This window comes from Parasteatoda tepidariorum, chromosome 1 (genome assembly GCF_982258835.1).
Source record: "Parasteatoda tepidariorum strain Cologne lab strain chromosome 1, Ptep-v5.0, whole genome shotgun sequence".
Taxonomy (NCBI): domain Eukaryota; kingdom Metazoa; phylum Arthropoda; class Arachnida; order Araneae; family Theridiidae; genus Parasteatoda; species Parasteatoda tepidariorum.
The window spans coordinates 99,177,339-99,201,816 of record NC_141755.1 but is presented as its reverse complement, the minus strand read 5'-3'; the positions used below and the strand labels follow the sequence as shown (position 1 = coordinate 99,201,816).

General features: G+C 31.6%; 1 protein-coding gene across 2 annotated transcripts in view; it reads right to left on the bottom strand.

Moving 5' to 3' along the window:
* The window catches only part of LOC122268407 (dynein axonemal heavy chain 10), a 31,862-nt gene that overhangs the window by 2,863 nt on the left and 4,521 nt on the right, over positions 1-24,478 (bottom strand). For both annotated transcript variants that reach the window (XM_087149446.1, XM_087149448.1), the window contains exons 3-16: positions 23,173-23,394; positions 21,414-21,491; positions 19,124-19,354; positions 17,620-17,856; positions 14,912-15,121; positions 13,269-13,451; positions 12,182-12,298; positions 9,125-9,367; positions 7,813-7,983; positions 5,633-5,792; positions 5,421-5,551; positions 3,025-3,111; positions 1,371-1,481; positions 67-201 (exon numbers count right to left, since the gene is read on the bottom strand). In XM_087149446.1, coding sequence (XP_087005572.1) covers positions 67-201; positions 1,371-1,481; positions 3,025-3,111; positions 5,421-5,551; positions 5,633-5,792; positions 7,813-7,983; positions 9,125-9,367; positions 12,182-12,298; positions 13,269-13,451; positions 14,912-15,121; positions 17,620-17,856; positions 19,124-19,354; positions 21,414-21,491; positions 23,173-23,382 — 2,304 coding nt within the window. In that variant the 5' untranslated portion in view covers positions 23,383-23,394. The remainder of the gene's footprint in view (positions 1-66; positions 202-1,370; positions 1,482-3,024; positions 3,112-5,420; positions 5,552-5,632; positions 5,793-7,812; positions 7,984-9,124; positions 9,368-12,181; positions 12,299-13,268; positions 13,452-14,911; positions 15,122-17,619; positions 17,857-19,123; positions 19,355-21,413; positions 21,492-23,172; positions 23,395-24,478) is intronic.

Sequence of the window (24,478 nt, the reverse complement as noted above, 5' to 3'; positions counted from 1 at the left end):
AATGAAAATTTTTATAAAAATACGAAAATTTTCTCGATTGAAATATTTAAAATGAGAAAAACTTACTTCACATGTAGGGATCTTGTCTAATACACTCTCGAACTGCAGTAGGTCACAAGTAGATAGCAACTTAATACGGCTGTTAATTTCAGTTATTATCTTTTTAACTTGACTGACGACTCCTCGAAATACATCTACCCCCTACAAATGTAATAAATAATTTATTTTCTTTTTCAAAAAAAAAAAAAAAAAAACAGATTAATGAAAATCTGTACAAAATATGCTGTACAAATCTGTAAATTTTTATTGTTAATTTGTGTACAAGTGCTATTTTTAAGTAGTAGTGTATTAGATTCAGAAATGTAGTTAATATTATTTAAAAAAAAAAACAATTCATTGTTAATTCTCGAAACAATTAATATTCGTATAAATGTTTTTTTAAAGCTGTAATTAGTAAAAAGCATTTTCACAAAATTTTTAAGAATTCTCTAAAATAATTTTTTTTTTTGAAATTTATGGATCTCATGAATAATATTATAAAATCTCATTATAATATGTAGCAGTTCCAGATTTTAAAAAAAACTTTTCAAACAGGCTACTTTTTATGAAATACTTTGACAAACTTGTGGCTGGGTGGCGCAGTTGCTTTGTCGTCGGCCTTCTGAGCCCAAGTCTGCGGGTTCGATCCCCGGCCCAGACACCGGATTTTCGAGATGCAGAAAATCCTCAGCGGCCATGTCGTATGATTATGCGGCATGTAAAAGATCCCTGGAGTGCCTTATTGGCTCTTGGCATTTCCGGCAAAATTAAATTCCTAGTGCACTTTAGCATCCAAATAGAGTCTCGGTGCTGCCATCTAGTGTGGCAGAAACTAGACGTCCAAATTAACATGACCAACGGTATCTCACCCATTGTGGTGGTCCTGAAAGAGTGGATACCACCTCTGGAGAACGCACTAGGTCTGCTCATCGGCAAGACCGATTGTGCAGCTCATTGGAAATAAAGAACTTTGACAAACTTAAGTCTGAAAAAGTATGAAGGGAAAAAGTTTACCAAAAAATATTTTGCCACAAATTTTGTTTCAGGTTAAACTGTTCATTGCCTACTTTTCAGAGTCACAATAATGTATTCTGTATCACAGTCACTACGCAACAGAGTCACATTTATACAAGTTGTAACTAATATATATTAAGAAATATATATTAATTAATATCGTTAGTTACGTCACGTTATGGTTAATAAATATTAAAAAAATTTTCAAAAATTTGTATTTTCTTAAATAATGTAAGTAAAAGAAGAAAACAATATTTTGAAATTTTTTTTTAAGTAATGTTCCTCTTAACAGATTTAAAAATAAATAGTTTAAATACTCTTTCAATATTCTTCAAAAACTCAAGAATTTCTGTCGATTCCCAGCAGATGTTAATTCCAGGTTCGAGCAGATTAATGAGATCAGATGTAGGAACAGCCATCACAGAAAGCTGCAATAAGAGAAGGAAAAAAGTTTATAAAATATTTACAGGGTGTTTTCTAATCACCAAAATGTTGCACTAGATTAGACTGGGAAATGCCCCAGATTTCTTTTTTTTTGTTGCAGAAGTGAGAAGTTAAGGATTATTTGTTCATTTTCTATCATTGTTTATTCTTACTACATTAAAAAACTATCTTAATTTCTTGGCAAAATATTTATCCAAATTAACTCCAAAATTATAAATATTTTTGTTTCATGTTGTTGCAAAACCGTATCAAATTGCTGCACCATCCATAATCATAATGATGGATTTGTTCTTCATTAAATCATTGAAAAATTTGCAACGATGCTTTATATAGTAAACAGTGTAGTGTGTCTACAACTACAAAAATACAATTACAATTCACTAGTATCTATGACATGTTAACTCAATTCTATGATGGGGTATCTTTTCATAGATGAAGGTGGACATAGACGATAACAACTCTCCCCACATTGGTGACCCGGACGTGATGTGAAAACGCTTACTTGAACAGAAACTCTGTCTCGATCACACACAGCATCGGCCTGTAAACACTTGACTGCTAATGACAACACAGGAGCGACCTCGACCGTATCGGCCATGGCCAGATTTCGTAGTGGCCATCTTAAGTGTTTAAGGTTTCAAAATGGGGAGAAGACTTTCCAACCTTGTTCCTGCTCACAACCTGCTAGTCCTGATCACCTTCTTTTTTGCCTTGGAGTTTCTTTTAAGCAGCTGCTGGTTGATCGGGACTTTCTGCAGATATATGGGGAACTGACGCGACGGGGCCTTCTGGACCTGGTCTAGGCTTTCCTTCTCCAGGGGGATGTGTAACAACAACAACAACCACGACCGTGAACTTAATACAGCTCTCACGACCAGCACTCAAAAATACTGTGATCTTAATACAGCTCTCTCGGTTTCTCACAAAACAGCAATGAATCAATTAGTGGTAGCCGTTCATTAAATTCTATCACAACTATAATTCTGGTGCTGGAGTACTGTAGTGTGTCTACAACTACAAAAATACAATTACAATTCACTAGTATCCATGACATGATAACTCGATTCTATGTTGAGGTACCTTTTCATGAACATTGTCGATAATTACTATCCCCACAAACAGCAAACAAATAATTATTGATTAATGAAAATTGATCCATTACGAAATCAAGGAAAATGAATGAATTTCAGTTCGAAGTGAATTAAAGTCCAAGATATTTTCTTGAAAAAAGGGTCTTGTGATAATTATTAAAATTAATACACTTCTAATAGCAGGAACAAGTATTTTGTAATATATTTTATGTAAAAAAACGAGTTATAACTGAAAATTTTTATAATAAAATTTTTGTCAATGATTACAAAAATCAGGACAATTAAATAAAATTAATCGAATTTTTCTCTTGTGTTTACCATGTTCTAATAAATTAAGTATCTGAGAGGGGAAAAAAAAGGCTTCGAAAGTTAGTTAATTATCATAAAATGTATGAAAATAACAAATGTTAAAATATTTTAAATTGTATTAAAATACCTCTTCATCTTCCAGCTCAGCGACACTGTGCTTTAAATCCTCTAAAATGTTTTTCAATTTGCTTCGATACTGGTAAAAAGTGCGTTCCTGAATTCATGAGAGAATGATTAAAGAAAACTCATATTATTAAATGAAAATTCACATAGATGTAACGTCAAGGAATTAGTTATGATGCATTGAAATAAAAAAAACGATATGAAAATTCGAAAGAGGCTTAATAAAGAATATGTTAAGTGAACTTTTGAAAACACTCAATTTTTTGAATAAAAGAGCATGTTTTGAACAGCTGCTGCTTGAAATGGTAATTAATGCCATGTTGTGAAGTTTGCTAGATATCGTTTGCTAGAATATGAATTAATTGCAAGTTATAAACAGAGCACATGTTGTGATGAGCTGTTACTTTGAATATTATTTTTTTCCCGGGGGGGGCATTCTGCGACATATCTCTTGAATACTAATATCTTTCTGAAAGATACTTTTAAAAATAACAAATATACATGTTACTAAATTAAAGTAATAAAAGTGTCACCTTCAAAAAAATTTTTTTGGATCGGATAAAATATTTTTTTAATTAAATATGTAATAGTTTTTATTCTAATATTATGGGTGATGTTCTCGCAATTTGTAGGGGGAAAACACACGAATTATTTCCTCTTTTACATTTTAAAAATCATCATCACATTAAAAAAAAAAAAAAAAAAGATTTTATATTACGCGAATATGACGGTAATCGGACTCTTCAAAAAAGGGTTACTACATGCGTGTTTTCATTTCGAGATTCAGTTGTTGTAATAAATTATATCGTATTAAAATTATCGGGTTTTAAAAACTATGTGGAAATCAATAGTAATAACTGCATAAAAAAATTAGAACGAAAATTTGTGCAGAAACGAAAACCAAATTTTACTTCATTATTCTTTATTTTTTATTATTCTCAAATGAGATTGGAAAAACCACAAGCATTTTTTTCCATTCCAATGCACGAGAAAGACATCTTTTGAATATAATTCTGAAGAAAAAATAAAACTTTGGAAAATTTATGGGGAAATTTTTTTTTTTAACTTCCCAAAGGAAAAATCTTTCTGTAAGAACTCGGTAACGTTCTGCGACAATGTCTCCGTGTCGCCACGATTCTGCCACCGGGCATCTTAGAAACTGTTAATCTGATTTCTATTCTGTATTAATGAGATTTTAAATAAGGAAGTTTTATGAATTTGTAACGTCATCTTAATTCAGGGGTCACCAAACTTTTTTGATCATCGACCCCTACATAATTTTTCGAAATCTCCATCGACCCCCATAAAAGAAATTTTCTGTTTAATTAAAATAAAACTTTTTTAGATACTGTGTTTTTTATGATTTTAAACATTTATTAAAGTAATAGTACATTGTGTAACAATAGTTTTATGAAAACTATATTAATGTTGAAATTTAAATACCTTAATATCTATTAAATAATAAGTAATTATGAATAAGTAAAGTAATTACAGATTTATTGCTTCTTAATCAAAGAGAATGGGTGTGTGTGGTGTTTTTTGCAAAGTTTGCTATATTGGGTTAAAAATTGGTCAATTTTAATTTTCGTAAAAAAATACAAAGTGTGCTATACTTTTGTCGCTGGTTGTACTAATCCATATTATTAATGCTTACATTCTTTTTTCACATGCATTGATAATTAAAATTTATATCTAAACTAAACGAATGGTTTTTATCGAAACAATAACTAATTATTCAAAACTATAAAAGTTTTATGAATGACACTGCAAATATACAACACTGCTTACCGTTTGCAGAGATAGCTGAAACTGTCCATGACGTTTGCGTTTGTAACGTCAATGCTCGTCACACGTGACATTTGGACAAGCGCACATATGCATCTGACTTATAAACTGTGCTGAGTTCGTGCCACTGCGCGCTGTCTTAATCTAACGTCATCTTTCTTGAGATAAGCGTCAATTATTCTCAAGCTTTTATTGTGCTAAAATGCTTGTAAGACAACCTTATCGATTTTCTAAACGAAAAAAAAAGACAACGTATAACAACTTAAACCATGTAAAAGCAAACTTTCTCTCCAAAAAATAATAACTAAGCAGTTAATAGATGAGTTAACTAAAATAGTTCAGTGTTAATAGATGAGTTAACTAAATAGTTCAGTGTTAATAGATGAGTTAACTAAAATAGTTCAGTGTTAATAGATGAGTTAACTAAAATAGTTCAGTGTTAATAGATGAGTTAACTAAAATAGTTAGATGCATCATATGATTGCATCTTATTGCAAAAAGATTGCATCCTATGATGTAAAAATATTTAAAAAATATAATACTTTTTCCCGTACTGTACAATTAATGTATTTAAACAAGTTGTAAGAAACGGTAAAATTCAATAAGAATCCCTACCTGTAAAATGACGTTTCTAATGAAATTGGGAATATCATATCCATAATTCTCCAAAAATTTTGCTTCAACCGACAGTTCTTCAAAATAAAGAGGAAAATTTATTTGGTAAAGCAACACCTCTTCGTACTTTTCTATAAGGATTATCAAGTAAAATGAATAAATTATTGCATTATTTACTTGCAAATAAAATTTAAAAAAAAAATAGAGCTCACTTCTTCCTTTTAAGGTATCTGGCTCACTATGTAGTTTTCTCAGTACATTCGAATGAAGAAATTTATTCAGTTTTTCAGCTGCACTGATTTTCCAAGATTCATATTTTCTTTGTTGATAGGATCTCAAAAGAAGCTCGGTTTTCTTAAATCTTTCGTGAATCTGCAAATGATATTAAGAACGAAACGTCCGTTTTAAATAAATTATTGTTTAGAAATTATTAACTGTTCATTTTCTAAAAAATAAATAAAAAACTTTTGTGCCTAATAAAAAACTAAGATATAATTTTTTTTAAAGTTCTCAGTTTTTTTGTGCAGACTTTCAATTTTATTTATTTTTATTTTTATAAATGTTGTTATTACTGAGGTTTGTACATAGAGTTTGTCTACAGTAGGAACTCCCCTAGCCATTCGTCTAGACCCGTGGCTGTGACTATAATAACGAGGTATAACTATTTCAAGTAGAGCCATTGTTTGGGGCAGGTTTTGGCTCGAGTCGCCAAAAGAAAGGGAATCTTTTTCTTCTGTCTATTGTGTTAGCCCTCTAGTAGCTACTCTCCCTAAAATGCGCTATTCTTTTTTTTTCATCGCAGATGACAGTCTCAGATTTTGTGGTGGGGGGAGTTATTACCGTAGACAAACTACACTTCTATGTCAACTGACTTGCTACCTGAGGCAGATCAGATACAGCATGACAGGCCACAACCGAGGAAGAGAGAGGCATACAAGTGATAAATTCCTATACATTTGCTTTGGAATTTGGAATGCCTCTTGTATGCTTCTTACTTACCACTTGTTCCCTCAGTGTATAGTGTCATTCAGCCTTCAGAATCAGCAAGGTTTCAAATCAGTAGCATGTAAAGAGGAAGGAACAGCCCCAGGTATAGTTTGTCTAAAGTAAGAACTCCCCTAGCCATTCGTCTAGACCCGTGGTAGTGACTATGGCAACGAGGTATGACTATTTCAAGTGGGGTCGGTGAAAAAAAATGGAATCTTTTTCTTCTTTCTATTGTGTTAGCCCTAAAGTGAAAAGAAGCTACCCTCCCTGAAATGCGCTATTCTTCTTTCCAAAGCTGCAGACGGCCTCAGACTTTGTGGCAGGGGAAGTTCCAACTGTAGACAAACTATATTCAATCCATGACTAAGTAGTACACTAAAGTATTAGAGATTACAGGTGGCGAATCCCTGTACTTCTGCGTTAGAATGCCTCTCGTATGCTTCCTACGTGCCACTTGTCATACTAATCATCATAATCAGTATCATACTAAAACTAAATTACTAGCATTATTTTTACTAAGAAATTGAACTTATCATGTAAATACTTATTGTATGTAATATATTTTAGGAAGAATAGAATGTGGTTGTCAAAGAAATATTATAAAATTTTAAATTAAAAAATGTTGAAATTTTTTTTACAGGAAATAATACATTTTTACGAAACAATCATTTCTGCTTATATTAATGAGAATATGAATTTAAATTTTTATGAATAAATATCGTTCCAATGTTTTTTCATTTTAATTTAATAGGGTGTTTTTCTTTGCCCAATATTACATTATTTCACTTCTCTTTTTTCAGGGACATTTAATCGAGGATTTCACCCAGAGGCAATCAAGTGGTTATACCAATGCTCGGTACTCTTTTAAATCAAGTGGAGAATTCTTGAGCATCCTCCATATAGATCTGATTTAACTCCTTAGAATAATAATTTTCTTGGTTACCTGAAGAAATACCACCGTCAGTAATGTTTTTATCTAGAGGAAAAGGCTTTGTTCGGAGACCTGAATCAAGATTTCCTTAAGGTCATTTGTTGCAATGTGGAAATAAATGCTTTGACCACTAAGGTACTGAATGATTCCGTGTTATGATTTGCCAAAGATAATAAATTTTAATATATAATTTTTTTTATCTAAGAAAGTAGAAAAGGTTGGTGCAATGTTGTTTTATCAAAAATTTGCTTCCTTTTTTACGTTTTATTACATGCAAAAAAATTGCTTTATTTTTTATGCATTTTACTCCCCTTCAGAACCTTAAAATAAATGTTATGCACTAAATTTTACAATATTTGTATTTGGTTTATAGAAAAGAAACATTTAAAAAATGTGTCAAGAATAAACGTTGAAAACTTTTAACATGTTTTTATTATTTTTTATTAAAAAACTCTAAGTATAGCAGTCACATACCTCCATTTCGTTATGTGATAGATCTTTACTGTCCATTATTTTGTCCATTGGATGTGTGATTTTTGAGAGTAGATCTTGTATCCAAAGTACAGCTGATGCAGTTTCAGGGATATCTCCAAAACGAGGGGGATTTCTTTCTTGGGCAAGGAACATGTTTTCAGTTTCAGAAATCTGACAAAAATCAATTTCTCTTTTTAGAAAAAAAGAGCAAGGTGTTTCTATCTATCAGTAAACACAATTTTCAGTTAACATCCATGAGAAGCTCACCATCAGAGTGATTCAAAGTTACTAACAAGGGAACAATTATCAGTGTTTTGGTAAAATTTTGTCAAAAAAATTCTCCGTTACAGATTGGTGTTTCTATACCATTACAATTCTGCAACTGAGAAGAGTATTTTGTAAAATTTTAATTTTCTCTACCAATACCCCATGTTCTTCCACCTCCATGTTCCTCCCCTTAACCGGGGGAGGGGAACAGAAGAGGCTTAAGCCCCCACACATTTTATCAATGAAGGGATGCGACCCCTTTCAAGATTAACATTCTTCACTCAATATTTGTGTGATTAAATTTACATTATAAAAATATGTAATTTTTTGGAGTCCAAAGAAATTCTAAATAAAAAAAATTGAAATAGAGACTTTTTAAGAAACTGTCTCCATTTCAGGCGAGCTTTAACATTTTCTTGGTGAAAACTGTTACCAAATCATCCCTTACTCAACCAGACGCAGAGGAAATAAACGTCCCTATTGCTGACTGAAGGGAAAAAGTCTTGGTTTCAAAATGTCCCAGCGAGCATAATTAAGAAAAAAAGTGAAACAGTATTTTAAAAAAAAAAAACTTAAATGATAGATAATTAATTTACAGGTAAACAATTTCTTTTATTAATTTAATTTTAATTTTAAAACAATTCGAACTATGAAGTTCGAATTTTTAATTGCCATCTTGTGAGGTTCGGACTAATAATAATATATATATATATACTATATCCTCACTCTAGAGATACTTCTGCGGTTACTGTTCCTCCATGTCTTCTAAACAATGAACTTAATCAAGAAGATATTTTCCCTAAACACGGTGGAGCATTGGGCAAACTTTAAGAAAGAGCAAGACTTAAGAATACTTTGGAACTGTCCCAACATACAATCATCTCATGCCTTTCAAAATGAAAATTGTGGTCAGTGTAAATGAACTTTTAATTAATTTTTTTTTTACATTGAAAACATTTTGGCTCACTCTTGACCTAGCTCACCACTTTGCTGTTCCGCATTGACTTCAGAAATAAGTGTTATAAAATGGTGATGTTATATTTACCTCTTTGATAAATTGCCGTAGCATATCGACTCGACTCTCAACAATAAATTCCTTTATTGTGGGTGAGACATTATTGAAACTTTTGGCGAGGATGTAGCCGTTTTCCCAGGACAGACTGTTCTGAAACATATTTCGCAGGAACGCTTTTACTTCAGTCTCTAAACTCTTCAAGTCACTGTGGAAGCCCCTCGTCACTTTTTTCCACTCCGATTTACATTTCACTTCAAAGGGATCAAACTGAGCCTTAAATTAAAAGAGGTTTAAACGTCATTTTGGGTACATCAAGTGAAATAATCTGAAAGCATTGACATTTTCTGGAAATACAGGCGGACCTCCATTTAGCGAAGATGCTAAATCCCGATAAAGAAGTTCGCTATATGGAAAATTCGTTAAATAGAAAAACCCCATTTGAAATACTTCAACAACACAAAACAGGTTATAAATTTATTAACACTAGAAATAATTAAAATAGCAATGGATGAACCTTAATCTTGTACATTATTATCTACTATTGAATTGTTTCACATGATTTTAACCAAACAAATCCAAACGAATTATCTACAACGTATTCACTTTATGTTTAAATATTTTCCTCTGAGGGAAAAATTAGCATAACATGATTATCGTTTCTCTTCTTTGAGCAAGAAACTCGATGCTTCTTATTTCTCCTATTATAATCCCATTCCATAATAATAGGCAGTTGTCTGATTATATTCCTTTCTTGTGCCATAAAATTGTTCTATATTTCGTCTACAGCAAGAACTCCTCCCGCCACTAAGCTTGAGGCCATCTGTTGCTGTGGAAACAAGAATGGCGCATTTCTGAGAGGGCAGTTTCTCATCACTCTAGAGCTAACACAATAGACAGAAGAAAAAGATTCCCTTTCTCTCGCCGATATGAGCCAAAACCTGTCCCGAATAATGACCCCACACCCCTATTTGAAATAGTTAGATCTCGTTACCATAGTCACCGTTACAGGTCCAGACGAATGGCTAGGGGTGTTCTTTCTTTAGACAAACTATAAGTAACGTTTGATTATATCTACATCGGAATATAATCAGACAATATTAAAACAACCATACTGCTTCATCTCTTGAGAACTAGTATAAATAAATAGGTATCTATATGTGTATATTTACTTATGACACTCATATGAAACGCTCTGAGTTAGGCAGAAGGAAAGAAGCAAGGTTTCTTTGTGCTGGTAGTAAAATGACGTAGATGTAATGTAATAAGCATAAATAAACAATACAGACTGTCATTTCGGTACTATAAGAATATATGTAAGGTGCCCAATAAAGTATGTATCCACCTTCTTAATTACAGAATGGCTAAAGTTATATTTATAAAAGTGGAACCTAGGTATAATAAAGTGGTTATAGGCTAAAAGATGAAATGGCTTACAGATCCGTGTGGTGTCAATCTGTGACGTTAGCGGTCATATTTTAAAAATGGAACGAGGGGGAGGGGTAGAATAAATATCAAATTTGAAGAATATCATCGATTTAATACCAAAAGGCACCTTGTGGACATTATTGTTCAGCAAATTAGCGTTTAAAACATGCATTTGTTTGTTTGAAATTTCTTACACTGTAACTTAACGAAGCGATCCGAAAAAAAGAAAAAACTACTTGTCACGAAATACCATCACTTTGCAAGAGCTTAATCCTTAAGAGGAATCTATTTTCAATTCCTTTAGAGCAGAGGTTCCCAAACTTTTTTTTCTCGTGGACCACTTTCAAAGTTTTACTATTTTCGGTAGACCCCCTGCTGTTACATTTCTACTGTATTCCAAAAATTCCAAAAAAATATCACCCTAAATTGGGGGTGTTAAGAAGAAAAAAAAGTAGCACATTTTCTTGTGTCCTATTTATTAAAATAATACTTGTGCTAATACAAAATTAATGCACATTTATTATTACAAGCAATCAACAATTGACAAAAAATCAACAATAAACTCTGAAATGTAAATCAACAATAAAAAATAGTCATACTTTTAATGAGACGGATGCAGTTGATGAATTGACAGCAAATTATCAATATTTGGCTTCTGTTTTGTAAGAAGTAATCTGTGATCCCCGTTCTGTGATGTTCAATCTGCTCCTTTTTTTTTGTTAACAGGTTGGTAACAGCACTAAAACTTCTTTCGACAAGATATGGCGAGAGAAACGCTATCAAAAATTTTCTCGCAATTTCCCACAACCCAGGATATTTTTCGGGGATTTCTGTCTGCAGCCAAAAAGTTTGATAGCCTTTTTTAAATTTCACCTTCAGTTCCTCGTTGGTGCTGAGCTCAAGTAGCTCCTCTTGTAATACCACATTCGTCTCTTCCGTTTTATCAAATGGGGTTATGATCCATGGTGGTATTTCCATCGTCAGAATATCTTCAAATCTATTTTTGAAGTCATCATGCAGGGTATTTAAATGCGAGCGAGCGCACGGGCGGCACTTTGCAAGTCTCGACACGTGGTTTACACTTGTACTATTATCTATTGTTCTATTCAATTCTGTGTTTGAACTGAGTCTCGAATATTTTTGAGTACATACCTAGTGAATGATGCTATCTGCCTACGCTGATAGGTAAATCCAAGCCAAAATTTTTGTTCTTTATTATGAAAACCAGAAAATTTTTCGTGGACCCCCACTTACAACTGGTAAACCCTTGTTTTCTTTTCACGTCTACATGGACCCCCGTGTGGTCTCCTATGGACCCCTGGGGGTCCACCTGGACCACTTTGGGAACCTATGCTTTAGAGGAACAGGCATTCTGTTTTAAGCATTGCTTTCTGAATATTTATGTTTATAAGGGTACTTAATTAATGATGTTCTGCAACTTTGTATCTCACCCTTTAAAGATAGGAACAATAACTTCTTAGTTTTTAATCAGGTGGCGTTGTCTTATCATGAAGGGCTTAACCACTTTACTATACCTAGGCACCAGTTACATAACTACAAGAGTATGGCAATCAAAATGTTGTTCTAAAAATCTCGATCATCAGTGAATATGAAAAACTTGCGACTGAATATTCATTATTGAAAAATAAAAATGCATCTTACATATTGTATGATGAGAGTCATGCTGAAAATTCGACTTCTCAATGCGTTCAGTTCTTTGACGTTTTCTACGAACAATCTTAGATGTGTGTTGAAGATATTATGAAGCTCATGAAGTTTCTGGAAAGATCAATATGTAATAGATATTTGAAAAAATATGTAGATACATACGAAGTATCGCATATTATATACCATGAGTGACGTATAAACTTGAGTACTGATAAGAGTAGCCTTTATGCCAAAAATTGTGATTTTAAATATTCAAATAATCCATATATTTTCAGTCATACAATACTGATCGAACTAAAATTATTTGTTTTCACCCCTAATTTTACTATTGGAGATGGAAATGGGAAACAGGTGAGAACTTTTTACCTATGGCAACACTTCGTAGCTTTTACCATTAGCGTGGGGAGAGTCATAGGAGAAGGAAGTACGCTAGTTTCTGTCTTGATTTTCAAATAGATTAAAAACTTTTAAGTAAGGAAACTATATGGAACTCAAAACTACATTGAACATAGTTCTAAAGGAAAGTATCGTGAAAATTTTTAAAAATATTTTTGACAATTAAGTACTAAAAATATTAAGAAAGGGGAAAATACCGTGGCACATTCCTATACAAATGAAAAGAGGAGGGTGGGGTAAAAACACATGGAACGGGTTTTCTCCCCTGAAAAGTATTCGAGAGTTGTGATCGCAAATATTCGGTGAAAAATGATTATTATTATTTTTATTTTTTTCTTGAACTCGCCATAAACATTTCTCTGATATGTGACCATTTTAGTCTCTGGTATGGACTAAAGACTGGTTGACTGAATTTGCCTGGATTAAGGGTAGTTGCTTGGATTAAGAATTTGATTCAGCATGGCATTTACTCAAAATAGATTATGCAGTCCTTATATAGAAAAAAATAAATGAATAGCAAAATTCCCTATCATTGTTTGCTTTCGTTTTCCAGAGCAGAATTATGCTTAACAAACCTTAATCGGATCATTTTTATCTACAACTCAATTTTTTCCTTATATTTCTATTCGAGTTTACCAGTTGATTAAATGAAAAGAGGTGATTAACAACTCATTAAATAACTTACATTAGCTATATTTTCCATGTCTTTGCAAATGATGATGATATAATCAGTATCATTGAAAAAATGCCTTATATCAAAAGTCCACCAATAAGCAGATCCAAACTTCTTTACGTTCTCGCTCTCTTCCATATACAGTTTCTTCCAAAAGCTCAAAACTTCGACTGAATCTGTGACAATTTGCTTCACCTTAAACAAATAAGAAGATGTTATTTTATTATTTCATTTATGAATTTATTACCTGATTAGATTTTCTAAACAAAAAGTACTTAATATGAACTATATTGAATGTCTCTAATATGAACTCTACTTAGTGATGAGGACATTAATCTGTTATGTAAAAGCAACATTTGGAATTACTTTACTGATACAATTGAAAATACAGTACTATCGTTATGGCGTGTTTGTCGGGAAACAAGAAAAAGGCGTAAACTAATGCAGGTCATTGTAAAATAACAAAACTCAGGATAAGTTTGATTAGATTTTATTTCTATTCATAAACCATTTGTTTGGTATAGGCTGAAATAAAACATGGTTTCGTGTTACAATGATGTTATCTTGTACGATACTAGATTTTATCCAAAATACAAGGGAGCTATGGTTAAAAAACGCAACCTTGCGCTTATTAAAGAATTATTTCAATTATTTCAAGATTTTACAAACTTTGTTTATTATATAAAACTTGATCACTTGCCACATATAAATTCATTCACAGAGTTCTTACTATAAGATTAATATGGTATTATATAGTGTAATATGGCATTAAGTAAAAACTGTGATTTAAAAAAAACTACATGTGTTTGTTTGTTTGTGTCTTCAAGAAATATTCTGGTAATGAGTTTTTTTTTTCCTCTGCTCTAGTTAAAGTTTTTCCACAAATAGTTTGAATTTCTCTTTGCCACTATTTTGTTTTATTATTTACTGTTTAAATATAATAATATATCTATATTTATAAAAGTACGTATAAAAATGTTCTGAACTAAATATAGATAATCGTGAATAAAAATGAATTTTTTTGAGTTGATAGATTTTAATTCGAAGCAGTTCTTAAAAATAGAAAATTAGCGTAAAATTTTTTTTAATAATATATTTTACACAAAGGCAATATGTTTGAACCTTAACTTTAAAAAAAAAAAAAAAAAAAAAAAAAAAAAAAAAAAAAAAAACAGATTACTGAAATTGATTTGTTGGAAATGATACACAAATAAATAATTCCTAAATATTTCTTTACAATGAACAATTTTATGAGCAGAACAAAGTTATTTTATTTTGCCCACTTTTCACTTCTAAGGTGGAAAAATATGTGAACACTTTTTTTCTTACTTCTAAGTTGGAAAAAAAATTGAACAATTTTTTGTTTTGTTTTTAAGCGGTTATTTAAAAATAATATTGAAAAATCCGTTGAATCCAACCTCAGAATTTATAGTACAATACATGTAGTTGGCATTACGAAACTCAAATAAATCATAAAAATTAATGGGAAATACTGTGCATATGGAAAGCCAAATTAGTAATACTGTGCGGTTTAAAAAACTTAAAGTGCCGAAAATAAAATAATATCCAATACTAAACCAAAGGACAGAACAAGTTTTTAAGAAACCCTAAACCTAGACTGTGGTGGCTACGCTAAATGTTCATAATAGATTTACCTTTTGCAATGGCTTCTTAAAGAGAACGTCAATGCGAGCCAATTCTTTTACTTTTTGTTTTAAAAGTATAGAAATACTTTTGAAAATCCTGCTCATATTATCCACCTTTTTAAAGTAATCAGATTGCATCCACATTACTTTCAGAACTACAAACACCTGCTCTAAATTTTTCTTCCATTCTTCCAAGGTATAATCTTCCGATAAAATATTCTAAAAAAGGAGGAGAAATGATAAATCAATATTTTTGCTCATTTTCTATACGACAATACTGTGACCTAAAGTTAAAGCAATTAAATACAAAGTAGAATAATTCTTAAATTTCTTCATTTGACACTGAAAAGGATTTTTATGATTATGTATATGGTAATACTAGAAAATTTAAGTATTATCTCTTAGAAATACAAAAATACGCTTCTTTTAATAAAATTTACAAAGGTTAAATTTTGCCGATTTTTTTAATGGCGGGCACTTGGGTCTATTTCCCATTGGCCTCAAAAATGCCAGAATTGCTATTCTCTTATCGTTACCCAGTGGGCACCCGTGGCTAAATGGAGCAGCGTCGCCCACGTCATACAACCACAAACCTGTTTATAGGGCCGCGTGGAGGCTGAATCCACGTGCCTATCTGAAGAAAAAGATAAAATGACAGATTGATGTCGTAAAAAAATGATCGAGATGCAAATCGTGGTCGTGAAATGGAAAATTTTCTGGAACGAGTTAAGCTTGAAAAATGATGACCGGCTGTAAAACTACTGTCTTAAAATTGATATTTATAGACACAATTGAAACGTCAAAAGTGACGACAGGGTTGGAAAATTATGATCGTAAACTGGAATTTAAAGTGCAAAATACGATCAACGACCGCTAATTTGAACCTAGATTAGCGTCCTATAAGGTGAATCAGGACTAATGAAATTCAAAAATCAATCGCAACATTCCTTCATAGAAGTAGTTAGTATGAAGAAGAAACACTTTTTACAGAGTTTCTGAAAACTTTAGATATATGAAAAGTGTTTAAAATTCCATCGGTAATAATTCTATAAATAAAATTTCATTAAATCATTAAATGAAAATGGATTTTAATGTAACTTTCAATGAACCTTAACACTTTCTTGGCTGCAATGGCACTTTTGTCCCAGACACAGCTCTAAAAAATTACAATTTGTTTATTTTATTTTAAAAATAATAATCAATTGCAATCAATTATCATCATAGAGCGCAGAGCATATTCTCGGAAGACGAGTTATCTCGTCCGCCGCGATGAAAGATTTAAGATCCCAATAAACAAAAATAAGTACTACTAATTCGCCAGTTATATAAATTACTGTAAAAAGAGAAGTTTTATAGGTAACATCTTTTTTCAAATTAATTTTCTAATTAAATCCTGTCTGACGCATTCATATAGCAAAATATAAAAGCTTTTTTATTCATATTTATCTAACTTGTATCATACATTTATAAAATATTCTTGTGTTATCAGAATTGTTACAATTACTTTTTAATTATGATCTAAGCAGTTTAACTACAAATGTTTTAACACATAGATGAAAATGATTTTTTAAAATAATACCAACTTATTCGATACTTACTCCTATAATAGAATGCCAAATGGCAGTATATATTATTAAAAACATTATATACTTTCACAGTATTCCTATAACAGTATTCCTAGTAGCAGTATATATTCCTTCAAGGAATCACTTTCTTTCATGCGCTTAAAAATTCGTTGTTAAACTGTTTATATTAAATTAAATAATAACTTGCAACATAAAGATTAAGAAATTCTTTAGCTGTCATATCGAGGAACATAAATAATATGTAGAAACTATTCCCTGTATCAGAAAAATGTCATAGATTCTTTGTATCAGAAAAAGTTGACGGGACCATCATCATCAATGGCTCGACAGCGCTGGGTGGGCTTTGGCCTTCTCAAGAAGTTTTTCCAGGCTAACCTTTTTCCTGCTAGTGCTTTCCAGTTTTTAAGACCAAAAGGTTTTTTTTCTAGGCCATCTACTCAACTCAAATTGGGCCTGGGTCTTTTTCGTGTGCCAACTGATCTGGCATTGAAAACTCTTTTTGTGGTACGGTCTTCGTCCATTCTGATAACGCGACCAGCTCATTTTATTCCTTGTCATTTATTAAAGTTAATAATGTCAGGTTCATTATATGAGTGATAAAGCTGTAGATTTAATCTTCTAAGCCACACACTATTTTTTCGAATTCCTCCAAAAATACTTCTCATGACCTTTCTCTCAAAGGTACCCAACATAGCCCCATCCGTACTAGATATGGTCCAGGTTTCACAAGCATATGTTAAAATTGATCTTATAAGAGATTTATGTAATAAAACTTTTGCTTTTCTATGAATTACATTAAATTTTATGCATTTTCGAATTCCAAACATTACATTAGAATTTATATATTTCGAAGTTGACGGGATAGTTAAAAGAAATAAGAAACTAAAAATACGTTTAAAATTAAAACAATAAGGAACAACAACCAAGCAAATTAAAATAAGTCTTGAAACATATGTCAGCAAAAACCGTGTTCACAAGATTTATGCAAGTTATAAAAATAAGTAAAATTCTAAAGAAAAAAATTCTTTAATGCCAGACACTTTCTTTGATCAATATTGACAAATATTGTGCATAAATGGATTCAGTAACAGGACTTTGCAATATTATTTAAAAAAAAACAAACAAACTTACTTTTGTGTACGGTACTAATAAAATAAGATAGTTGATAATTTCTGTAATTTTATGGAGTTGGTTTTCTACCATCGTGACATTAGTCTCGAATTCCGCAACGCTGCAATTGGCGAGCTTTAAAACCTGTATTGTTTCTTTGATGGCTGTATGGTTGAGCTGATCATGACAAACTCCAACCTTCCATTTTTGATTATCCCAAAATTTTACTTCCTCTAACAAGTTCTTTTCTTCGGGTTTCTGTGCATAAGGAAAAACGTGATTAAAATGACCAAGAGACAATATGAATAAAAATAATAATCAATACCAAACTAATAAATAATATGATTGAAATATAGTAAGCTAAATTCTCGAGGTAACGAAATTACACGGTAATGAGATTAACTAAGCCTACTGCAAAAATAAATGGCAAGAAATGTATAAGAATTAAATTTTAGTGCATTTTGTGAAACCGTATATATCCAACGAACGAAAGATATTCCCTTGGAAAAAACATATAATAAAAAAGAAGAAGAAAATGGTACGTGGTTAAGGCATTGAGATGAAATAGTAAATCAAATCATACTGTGGAGTTTGTTAGGAAAAATTTTTAGATTTTTATCCGAAAAATATTTCAGAAGATACTGTTAAAACTTCGAAGGAAAATAAAAAATTGTTACACTATTGAAAAATTATAAAAGTTTGTCCCAGATTTGAAAAATGTAGCACGTTTTTATGAAAAATATTTTATGAATCGTCAGTCATCGTTCCTTTTGACTGTCTCGTTTAAAATTTTTAGTTTGTATACATTTTATTTCTTTTCATTCTTTTCACTTTTTCCGTAGAATTAATTGAAGGTATGACTGATTGTGTAATGATGATCAGGCTAAAAAAAATTGTCGCTTTAAATAGCAAAAACTGTATTTCGAAAGTCTAATATTTTGTTGTATTTTCCTTTTAAATGTTTTATAATAATTTGAATGGTATTTTCTGTCATTATTTGCACTTATTTAAACACTAGTAAGGAATCACCATATCAGTTTAAAGCTGCGAAGAGGGCATCCCCGTCCATTTGTAATATTTTTCCTTTAAAATATCGAAAAATGGTAATTAAAGTACTTTTAACACTACGTCAAACTCTGACACTATACCAATTTTGAATGATCGACCAAAAAAAAAAATTTCAAGTTGAGATTGTTTTTTCTTCTTCTTTTGATTGTTATGGTTTGTCTATGGTAAGAATTCCCCCCACCACCACCACAAAGTCTGCTGCTCTATAAACAAGAATAGCGTATTTCAGAAAGGGTAGTTTCTCTCCACTCTAGGTCTAACACAATAGACCGCAGAAAAAAATTACCTTTCTCTAGAAAAACAGAGCCAAAACCTGTCCTAAACAGTGACTCTACATCCTTACTTGAAATAGTTATACCTCGTAACCATAGTCACCATCACGGATCCAGACGAATGGCTAGGGGAGTTCTTACTTTAGACAAACTATACTTTAATAACATTTGTCTTTTTTTCTTACCTCTTGCGTTATTTGTTCTAACAAATCTAAGATTCTATCGTTCCATTCTCTCATTAAACAATCAGCTTCTGTTGTGAAAACAGTTTCTTGTGCCAGCTGTTCTAAACTGGAGTCTTCTGGTATTTCTGGTAGGGTGAATATAAATGGCGTCTCTGTTTGAGAAATCATTTGCCGGGTGATATTCCTTAAATCTTTCATATGTTTCTGAAATCCAGCAAAGAGTGAAGAAATCTAAAAAGAAGTACATAATATTGTTCAATTTGTTTTAAATAAAATTACAAAATTCTGCTTATTTAAGCTTTTTGGCTATTTTCAATACGTAAATGCAGCTGTATTAAAGTTATGGTATACAATGATGTAATACAATAATGTAATTTATTACTATGATTTTAATATTTAATTAATGGTTATAGGTTCATATTGAAAATCTATTACAGTGAAACCTGCCAAGTTGACCGCCCTTGTAAGTTGGACACCTGCATAAGTTGACCTCAATTATCAAGAACGGAATTTTTCCTTTATAATATAAAGCAAAACCTTTGTAACTTGACCACCTGGCTATCACTGAATGTATGTTGACCACTGAAATAAGTCAATTTTGTCTAGGAGTATCATGAAATTCTATTCTAAAACCCTGATAAGTTGACCAGAAAAAAAATTCAGAAACTTTTCTGTCATTTTGCAATGTATATTAAAATTTCACTTGTTTGGTGAAATAGTGTAAAAAGCTAATCTAAACCCTTTTGTGAGTTGACAATCTGTGGAAACTGTAGGGGGTCAAATTTTGACCATTTCTTTCATTCAAAACATTAGGCGGATGTAAAGTCTAAACAACAGCGCCAAACAACAATGAGGGAATATTTTTGTAACAAATAGGTTTGTAAGTGTAGTAATAACAGAATAAATTTTAAAGTGTTCAAATTATTTTGTTTTGTTAAAGTTCTCAAATTACATGTTTTCGTGTTCTGATATTTTAAGAAATTATTTTTATTAAACACTTCACACGCATAACTAACGAAATAATTTTTTCTAAAAAGTTGGTTAAATATTAGAATTATATGTAACAAATTGAAGTTCATTCAGGTTTAAACACATTTCTTAAGATATTCATTTGGCTGTTTCCTAAATAAAATTAAGTCAAGTAAAAATATTTTTTAAATATATAGCAACATGATATAGGAAAACAATGCACCACAAACTAAAACAATGCACCACAAGTGGTCAACTTACACAAGTTTTACTGTACATTTATTACTTTCCTAAGTTTTCGATAGTGAGAAGATTTGCCTCAACTGGCAAATGTGAAAAATTAGTTTTACAATTACAATTTAGGAGTTATCTTACGTCATATCACTTGTCCAATCGTTTGTTACTTGCTGATATGTATATATATACATAAATATTTATAATCTAATTAATTAATATTAACTTATTACTGATATTACCTATAATAAGGAAGTAATACATATTGCTATCTGTTATAAATAACAAACAACTGTATCTGAAAATAAAAAAACATGGGTTAATAGTATTTACTAAGTTTTTCCCATGGTTTTTGCCGGTAAAAACCGGTTTTTCCCTGGTATAAACCCAACCCTGCGTTTTAAGGATCCGTGTTGGATCAGGGGATAGACCACTCGCCTCTCAATGTGGTGGGCCGAATTCAAATACCAGCAATAGCTGATCGATACGAATTCTGCATCCGACTCGCACCGACCGCAGAGCTGACATAAAATATCTTCATTGGTAGACAGATCATGGGACAGAGTGCCCTTACCGATAGGCTAACCGTGAGAGGTTTTCGAGGTTTTCTTCGCCGTGTAACGCAAATGTGGGTTAGTTCCAAAAAAATGAGGCGAATTTCTCCCAATATTTGATCCAAGAGTTCCCTCGTCTTCTGGATTAGATCCAAAATTACAAGACTACGGAGTTGAACATTAATAGTCATAAACTCAAAATCGGGTCGGCTCTTCAAAGATGGTTATAAAATAAAAGAGCACTTTTTAAGAGAAGCAAACTGCATAAGAGTTGATTAGCACTAAAACTATAGTCGATCTAGCTATTATTTTTGAAAGAAATTTTTTTTCTCCATGCATTTAAATTAATAGACTTGACGCCTATCGAGAAGGGCCATGAAAGAGCAGTTTTGGATCAAAATCTCTAAAAAAAACGATAGAATATAATAATCCATATTATATTGCCCCAATAACCCATGCAATAACTGAACAATAATATTATAGATGATATTACCTGGATAATAACTGAACAATAATATTATAGATGATATTACCTGGTCATCTTTAATCTTATACAGTTTCGAAGGTACGTGAGCTTTCAAATTTTCTTCCTCAAGCATCGGCATGTATAACTAAAAGACAGGAACAAGAGAGTTTATATTACACTCAATTAGAATAAAAATAATTATTTATTAAAATTATTCTCGCATTGACACTTAGACAAATAATTATCATTTTCCTTACATATTAAGCAGGAAAAAACGTCAGTAATAAGTTATGTCAGAATGATGTTTCACACCTAAAAATCTTGTTATTATTGATAAATTGACTTTGTTTTAAGTTTTTCTCTTAAACAACTTGGAACTATATATTTGCGATACTTGGTCAGAAAATTTATGATCCTAAACTTTCAATACATTTACAAAATTTGACCTTAACGCTTTTAAATAGTAAAATAAGAAATATTTACATATCTAAACAACATAGGAATTTTTGTGGCAAATCTTTGCCGTTCCAACAATATTAACAATCAAAATAAATTTATAAAACTTTTTTTTGACAAAATTTTCCCTACTAAACGCAAAAAGTCCAGCTCTTAGAATATGCAACTAACGCTGGGAAATAAGCTGATGTCTTTGTCTTATAATACTATAATACTGTATGTCTTATAATACTATTTCGGTTCGGTATGCTAATTCAGAAAAACAACTTATCTGAGTAACGCACTCAGAATTAACAAAGTTTCGTATGTATTAAGATTAAGAGCATGCGCATGAGAATCAAAGTGATAGTCAGAAGGTGCGTCACACGTGGACCGGTTATTGGTCAACTCTAAATGTATGGTTGGGTATAGTTTGTCTAAAATAAGAACTCCCCTAGCTATTTGTCTTAACACGTGGCGGTGACTATGGTAACGAGGTATAACTATTTAAAGTAGAGGTGTGGGGTCATTATTTGGGATAGGTTTTGGCTCGAGTTGGTGAGAGAGAGGGAATCTTTTTCGTCGGCCTATTGTGTTAGCACTAGAATGAGGAGAAGTTACCTTCCCTGAAATGCTCCATTCTTGTTTCCATAGCAGTAGATGGCCTCAAACTTTGTGGCGGGGTTGTTCTTACTGTAGACAAACTATACGCTGCCTCCCACCAACCGCCGTTGTATTCTTTCTTTCTATCTCTGTTCTAGTTTTAACAAATGTAATCAACATGGATGATATAAATGATTTCTCAAAGGAATATCTTTATTAACATTATAGTGCCGTTTACCAAAGTGTCTTCTTCTCCCCAGAGGAGGATGGAAACCCGTTTCAAGAACTTCAACTACTATGTCTCTAAATATTGTTTCTTTCCTTTATACACAAGGACCACACCAAACCTTGGGACACTGGTTTGCATTATGCCTACGGAAGTTAGTCTTCTTCTCCTATGTATATTCTTGGGTGTTCCTTAATGATATAGCTATAAATATTTTTGAAATGATAATCACAAGAGAAACGTTGCACAGAAAACATTTCTATACTCTTTTTTGCTACTAAAGCTTAAAAGTTGACCTCTTATGCGCTTAGAGATAAAAGTAACTAAAAGTGAATCTCACCAGTGAAATCATTTTGTCGAAGCAAACCAGTGGATGTTGAGAAAGGTATTCTAATAACTAAAAGTGAAACTCAGCAGTAAGATCACTCTGTCGATGCAAACCAGTGGATGCTGAGAAAGGTATCCTAACAATTGACAGTAAAACTCACCAGTGAGATCACTTTATCGATGCAAACCAGTGGCTGTTGAGAAAGGTATCCTAACAACTAAAAGTGAAACTTACCAGTGATATCACTTTGTCGATGCAAACCAGTGGATGCTGCGAAAGGTATCCCACCTCGAAGTAGTGCATTATCATTCTGTGAGCTTCTTCTGCAGAATGGACAGGTGGTAAAATATCGTCCACACGTTTCAGGAAATAGACATATTGTTGAGAAGGTTCGTATTCAGCTACATTCAGACATATCTGAAGTTTGATCTTCTTCACAATCATCACCAACGAAGTCTGCAATTGAAAATGAGCACACTGTTTGAATCAAAATATACAGTATACTCTCGGTATTTTAAAGTTGAAGGGAAGCTAAAAAAATTTTGAGATAGCGAGTTTCCGAGATAACAAGTTCAGAACTAAGTATGTTATAAGAAGTAAAAAAATATCTAATATACATAATTCTCTTACGTGACTCCCAAATTTTGGCTGTATTTCTTTTCCGCCGGTGGCAACGTTTGCTTTGTTTTGTTTACGTTACTATTTCTCTTACACGGCTACAAAAAAAAGCCTCATTACAACTCCACGAATGGCAACGGTTAAACTTGTGGAACCATTACATCGTAAATAAATATTTCAAAATTAAAGAAATCCAATTTTTACTTTCTGAATAAGAAATAAACTGGTATTAGTTTTAAAAAATATATATATATTTTTAAAAAGTTTGATTGATATATATATTTCTTAAGGAAATATAACTTTTGAAAAAAAATCATTTGTTTAAAAAGTACTGTTATTGTAAAGATTTAAGAGGGAAAAAAGATGCCTTAAAGTTTGTTTTTGCTACTAATAAATGATTTTAAGGAACAATTTGAGGTATCAAAAAGGAAAATGGCTTAATTTAGTTTGATTGCTTTCGTAGTACCTGGAACTCCGGATCATGCACCCCATCTGCTGTGTAGTACGTGCATGTACTTGTATGTACGTGCAATGTACGTGTTCGTAGTACGTGCATGTGCGTGCAATGTACTTTTTTCAATGTTTTTACTAATATTTTTCCGTTTAAAACTGGATTGCAAATATAGTTATAGTTATGCATACTTTGTTAACTTCATACTTTAGTATAGTAACAAGGAATAGTCTTTGCCTCTATAATATATTAAAAGAATTATTCTAATTTTTTTCATTTTAATAAAAACTTAACCTAATTTTTTAACGAAATTTACAACGAAATTATTACATTATTGATTATTACAACGAAAAGAAAATTCTGTCTTTACCGACGTTTTTTAATTATTAACTTCATGGAAATAAAAAAAAAGATTTCTAAGAAAAAATTAAAATTCCCAATCGAAGACCTTTTTAACTCTAAAACAACTCT